We start from the raw sequence: 6,261 nt of genomic DNA, 5'->3' as shown, positions 1-6,261 counted from the left end.
TAGCTAGCAGTCTCTCACTGATCAAGGCTCGGTTGGACCCTCGCCATTTTATCCTCATGTGTTCATGGTTGAAGCATGCTTGGTCCCGAAGGGTGGCAATCAGTCGCTTTGCTTCCACTCATCACTTTACTTGATAGTTTATTAATTTCCTAGGATTGTGTATAATCAAATCGTGGGGATCTCAAGTATAACGGGATTTTTATTGAATCCATTGCTCTGGTTCATGTCATACACTGAAACATAATAGAATTTTCGCAAATTATTGTGTCCATAGAACTCCTCATTTGGTTTGGTTAAGCTTCGGACGAGGCATGCAACTATAACTTCGCCCAACTTGAATGCTAAAACAAAACAAACGAAAACTTTAAGTAAACAAAAGTCGCACAAACATGTATTTAGAACATGTTACATATTCCCTACTTGAACAAAATTTTCCCAATTCCACTATTATTTTTCTTACAAAGTCTGTTCATTACATGGTATTTTCAAACCTTGTCGGTGATTAATCTAACAAAATCCATCGTTTGACCAAAAAAAATGTATTTTATTTGAAAAAGACGTTAATTTTGTGGTTCAATCAGAAAAGTTAGCACACACTATCCTGGTGAACTCATCCAGCACAAACCTCTTCATTTCATTTCAGATTGTAGGAATGTGACAGGAAAAATTCCACATTTTTCATAATTCACCCGAAAGCACAACAATAAATGATAACAATTCTCAACCATTGTTTTTGAATTTCTGAATGAACACTTATCCGGCTACCAATACTGAGATCAGAACATGAATCAGAAAGGTAATTGAATGATTCTAAAGCCCAAAAATTAGCTTACGGTTTATATGCAGCTACTGGTACAAATAGATACTTCCACAATCTCTAATCATTCTCAACTTCAAGCTTCTCGTAAATTTCTTTTCCTCCGCGGAACATAGTTGAGTCGTGAACGTTTGTTCTTGACAGGAGTACAGCAGCTCTGACCATCAACCACCTTGCCTCTTAATTTTTTGTACTCCCTTGATCTTAAAACTGTCTCCATAATGGTAATATCTTCACGGATTTCGTGTCTGGAGAGAGAAGCCAGACCAGGAAGAACGTCCCTCTGAAAATCTTTCATTCTCCTCCCCCTTCTCAACTTAACGCCAAATTCCTTACTGTCATTGTAATTTACTTCAGAAGGCTTTGATGACACACAATAGGTATCTTCAGTGCTCCCTGCTAGATTTAGTGTGAGTAACTCATAAGAATCAGAACACTGCGGTTGTTCACTCTCCTTCGTTTCCATCTTTGTTGAACCTCCTACTTCGTAAGCGCAATCTTGATAATAGGATGAACTCTCCAATGAGATTCCGACAAGTGCTTCAGCTGCTGCTCTGATCAAAACATCCAGTTCAGCTGAATCTCCTCCCTTGTTGAGGTCTTTGTGTTTTAATTCATTGTTGTCAGAAGATCTTCGGTCCTGCTCACCCATTAAGGTTTCTGAAAGTTGAGACCCTCCATGTGTTCCTGAAAACTGATCAACGGAAAGGGGATTTGAGTTTCCGAATTCAATCTCAGACTGCATAGTCTTTCCGCTGCTGGAATCATCTTCGGCATTGCAGCATGGTTTACATGAAGCAGAAGATATATTGCCATGTCCGTCTCGATCAGTTTTTTGACAATTATCAGTATATGGAAATACGGGGTCTTCTATTTTGTTGTTCTCACAATTCACTTGTTTAGCAGAAGTACACGAACTACTTCGACTGTTTAGGAGTTTCATGATGAACCCATTGTTTTCATTACTGGGGTCACTACTGTGGAAACCAACTGCTTCACAGGGGTCTATCTTTGATCTAGACGCAGCCTCCAAGCTTTCATTGCCCATTCCGCTTATGCTCGATCCATCAACTTTCAAATTTCCAGCATTGTATTTTTGAAACCTTTCAGAACTTTCAATTGAGCTATTACTATTTTGCTTTTTCCCAGTTCCGAAACAATGAGTGCCCTCCTCTACCTTGCCAACTAATCTGTGTAAATGTGACGAGCTAGCGGTTGAAAGATGGGCTACTGTACGATCATTTGAGAGACAAGATGAATCATCATACTGAATTTTGTTGAGGTCCAGAACCCCTGTTTCATATGAACCGAACAGCTCCCTCCTGGTGGAAGAATTGTTAATGGCAATGCCACCGGAACACTTTTCTAATCCTGAAAAAGAGACCAACACAAATTTTAAAATTTGACAAGACTGAAATTTCAGAAACTCAATGCCATGTAAACAGTTGTGCACAGATATGTGAACCTGTACCTTGATTGAAAGGATTCCTCTCCCTGCCATCTAAATGAGGGTAACTCTCGGCAGCATGAAACAATAGATTTTTCTTCACACTACTTGAGATGATCGGATCAAAAAGGACAGAAACTTCTAAATTGTGGGTTCCCCTGACGCTTGTAATTGGAGCAGTACTGCTGAATGAAGGTGACTGCTCCAAACCCTCATTTGATGTCCTTTCAATCGATTCTTCTAAATCAATCACGTGTTGCGAGCCGGAATGAGTTTCTAAATCAAACCAAGTCCTCATAGTACCTCCCTTTATCCTATTGTCCTCTTGAATACTCAGGGAAAGCTTCACCTCAGCTGGATCTGTGAAATTATTACAACACAGATCACCTAAGTTCCAGAGTTACTTTCAAGCGATATTATTATCCTTCAGGAGATTCTTACCAATATAGCTAAGAAATTGGTCTGAGGGAAGTTTAAGCTCAGGAGTCCTCGGCTGGATCTTATCATCTACACCCTTGCACCCTTCTAACAAGTCCTGAAATTTGAATTGTGTAAAGCGGACTTCAAAGACAAGCACCAGCTCATCACAATAACACCACAAATTATAAGTAGTACAAATGAAACTAGGTTAATCATCGACCCATCTTTAGAGACTAGATGTTTCATTTATCTCTGCTGCAGGCTACAGTAAATGCAGATAGATCCTGACAAAATTAGTTGATAAGTTTGTTACATACAACAACAACAACAAAGCCTTTTCCCGCTAAGTGGGGTCGGCTAGATGAATCCTAGAACGCCATTGCGCTCGGTTCTATGTCACGTCTTCCATTAGATGATAAGTTTGCTACATAGGCAAAACCAAATTTCAGTCCAAATATTCTTCATTAGACCTACTGCTGTCAGTTTGAAAAGATCAAATACACAGCAACAAAACAAACAAGGGCCAAATGGGAGCACAAGCGGTGGCTGCTTCGACTCCTCTTTATCATAAAACCATTCTTCACAACATGTAGGAAGTGAAAGATTCACTTACCATAGGTTCATCTCTAGCATAATTTTTCAGAGGTAAAAGATTCGACTCAGCTCCAGCTATGTTATAATTGTATCCACCAAACTCCACTGGGCCAAGGTTCTGCATCAGCGTCTTCTGTATCCTATATAGATGATGGAGTTGATGAACCTGTATGGAAATCGGTAGCGAAAATTATATACAGTGGAATCTATCTTATTTTTTCACATGTTTCCCAATATGCATCTTAAACACATGTAAGGCCACTTCAGTGAAGCCTACTTTAGAGTGAAACCCAAAGTTTACAATCTTCCAAAATGAAGCAGAAAGTGGAAATGATACAATTCTGTTTTTCTCACGCCTTCCATAACATCAATAGACAACAAGGTTTTCCCATTGCAAAGCTTTTTTTTTATACGATAACCAATCATGCAGATGAACAAAAAACTGTGGTCCTAAATTATGCCAGGGCATGACTCAACTTTTATCCCGTGATTTAGAGTATCCTAATACCTGCTTTTTAAACACAATCTCCTGGCTGAGCATAGTCTTCCTCAAAACGTCGTTTAGAGAACCAGTGTATGCTTGCACTGAATTCAGATCACGATCTCCTCGCATCAACATTTTTTCTGTTTAAGTAATTACATCAAATCAGATTTGCATCTTGGAGCATGACAGAATTTATAAACAATTTCCACGATACACTTCAATGCTAGTCCCTACAAATCTCTGTCTAATTGCAAGTAATAAGAAGTGGTTTCTATACAAATCACTGTACAGAAACTATTAAGTAAGTAAGTATTCAAACTGGCAACTGAAATCTTGTTCTTTGCCGTTTGAAGGAAGAGTTTGCAAAAATATCTGTTGTATTCTCTCACTGGCTTTTTAGCTATGATCTCACCCCCACCGACTTTTTCTAGCGATAATCTGTTTTACACCACCTATCCTTCCCTCTCCTTTCCTCCATGGTTTGACCAACAACTAAATTTACCGCAATTAAAAGTAATGTCACCGTAATCAATCCAAATGCAATTCTTCAAGATTGAACTAATTATAATTAAGGCTTATTAATTAATTTTCCCCTTCTAATTTTACCCCCTAAAACTTGTTTTGCCTCACTTTGCCCCCGAAACTACCATTTTCATCTCATTTAGTCTCAATTCACCAAATTTTTGTCAATTCCTTCAAATAGGCCTTAAATTAAAGGGTAGTATGGACATTAGTTGTTGACTGAACTTTAAGGACTGGATTCACATGCCTAAATTCCTTTCTCCTCTTTCACGTAACCCTAATTTGTTTCTCCAACTCTTCTCGCCACAATTCACATTTGGCTTGGTAAATATGTGATGATCACCCAAAATCTCCACGTAAGTGCCATGTTGCCAAGCATGGGGCTTATTTCTGCCTGCGTAACAAATGATACTAACCTTTAATGTAAGGTCTACTTGACAGAATGGATGAAAATGGCAGTTTCAGATGGCAAAGTGACAAAAAACAAGTTTAAAAGGGTAAAATGAGACTAAATGGCAGTTCCAGGGGGGAAATTAATTAATAAGCCTATCCACAAATAAGTTCAAAAAATGTAAAACAAAAGGAAGAGCCTATAAACATCCGTTGAACCTGAGTAACCAATTAATGAGACCTCTGTCATCCTAGTTGCAACTGTGGTAATCCATCTAATTCTCTTCTACGCTTGTCTGGAATTGATTCCCCACATCAATCACAACGTCGACAAAGTTATCACTCTTGATGAGACGATAACCTAGATGTGAGAAAGGTTAATATCATGTTTTATCATTTCTGGTATTTGGGGAGAAAATGGTTTTGTGGATAATCTACTCACATGGCCCATGGAAATTGTTATGCAGCCAAACTACTTCGTAGTAAAGGTACTATTACTATTAATGCATCAAACTCCTGAACCAAAATTGAAAACCCAAAAGATCATTACTTTTTAACAACTCAAACAACAAAGAACCAGGAAACAACAATCAGACAACACATTCCACACCCAACTACTGCAATATAATTCAACCAACACAAATCCCATGTACCAATTTCTCTATACATAGCAACCCAATCTCCAAAAACACATCTTTCTGCAAAATTTGGAAATGTAGAGAGGGGGAGAGAGAGAGTACCAAGGTGAAGAAATATCTGCTTCTTCTTCTTATCCTTCACTAAATTCTCATTTTCTCCAACATATCCAAGGGACTGCGATCCAAAACCGCTGCCATGATTCAACTTGAGAGAGAGAGAGAGAGAGAGAGAGAGAGAATCGGATCACGCTGCGGTCATCAAAGGACTGATGGCGGAAAAGAAATTTCTGCCCAGAGAGATAGGAGAGAGAGGGGGAGAGTAGCGAGTAGCACGCGCAGGAAGGGCGCGTACCGGATCACATCCCAGTTGTTTCCACAACCTAATTTTTAATTCATCCTCTGCCGATATTTTTATCATCTTTATGTCTCTTTCTAGTTTCTCTCTCTATCTTTCTCTCGGTTGTTGGGATTCCTTTCTCTCTCTTGTTCCTTTATTTTCTCTCTCTATATCTCTCTCTTTCTCTCTCTTGTTTCTCTCTCTGCACTTGGATTTCTGTTTTAAGGAGGAGCTGTCACTTGTCAGACGTGCTTCTGCAGGAACAGTTTGAACTGCAAAAGTAATTGACAATGTATCTTCCCTACTACTTGTCTTGACCTTCTTATCCCTCCTAATATCTCCCAAATTCCACTTTTGTCCTTTTTCGAGAATGGACATTTTTTATATTTTAAGGTTAAGCCATCTGCTAGGACAAGAAGGTTCTCTTTAGTCCTATAACCCTCTAAAAAATTATATTTTAATAAACAATATCAGGTTTATACCATCTTCAACTTAAGGGGCCAAATGACCATAATCCAAACATAGTCATGTGACAAAAAATCAACATACTCCTTACACTCCCAAACTCTCTCATCTCAAAGTCTTCCATCTTCATCTGCTTGCACTAAAAGG

At 38.7% G+C, this 6,261-nt stretch overlaps 1 protein-coding gene across 2 annotated transcripts; it reads right to left on the bottom strand.

Moving 5' to 3' along the window:
* Nucleotides 1-602: 602 nt before the first annotated feature.
* On the bottom strand, nucleotides 603-5,853 carry LOC137722752 (uncharacterized). Of its 2 annotated transcripts, XM_088692444.1 has the most exons (7): nucleotides 5,415-5,672; nucleotides 4,532-4,678; nucleotides 3,787-3,902; nucleotides 3,298-3,444; nucleotides 2,706-2,799; nucleotides 2,289-2,624; nucleotides 603-2,188 (listed from the first exon to the last, which is right to left on the bottom strand). In XM_088692444.1, exons 3-7 carry the CDS (start codon nucleotides 3,895-3,897, stop codon nucleotides 894-896), a joined length of 1,983 nt encoding a protein of 660 aa, XP_088548570.1. In that variant the 5' UTR covers nucleotides 3,898-3,902; nucleotides 4,532-4,678; nucleotides 5,415-5,672; the 3' UTR covers nucleotides 603-893. The 2 variants fall into 2 exon arrangements, with proteins under 2 accessions (XP_088548570.1, XP_068317935.1); XM_068461834.2 differs by lacking the exon at nucleotides 4,532-4,678 and having other exon boundaries at nucleotides 5,415-5,853.
* Between the last annotated feature and the right edge of the window lie 408 nt (nucleotides 5,854-6,261).

This window comes from Pyrus communis, chromosome 4, assembly GCF_041283825.1.
Source record: "Pyrus communis isolate YQ-2024b chromosome 4, ASM4128382v1, whole genome shotgun sequence".
NCBI lineage: Eukaryota > Viridiplantae > Streptophyta > Magnoliopsida > Rosales > Rosaceae > Pyrus > Pyrus communis.
The sequence above is the reverse complement of the archived record's forward strand: the minus strand, read 5'-3'. Positions and strand labels throughout refer to the sequence as shown.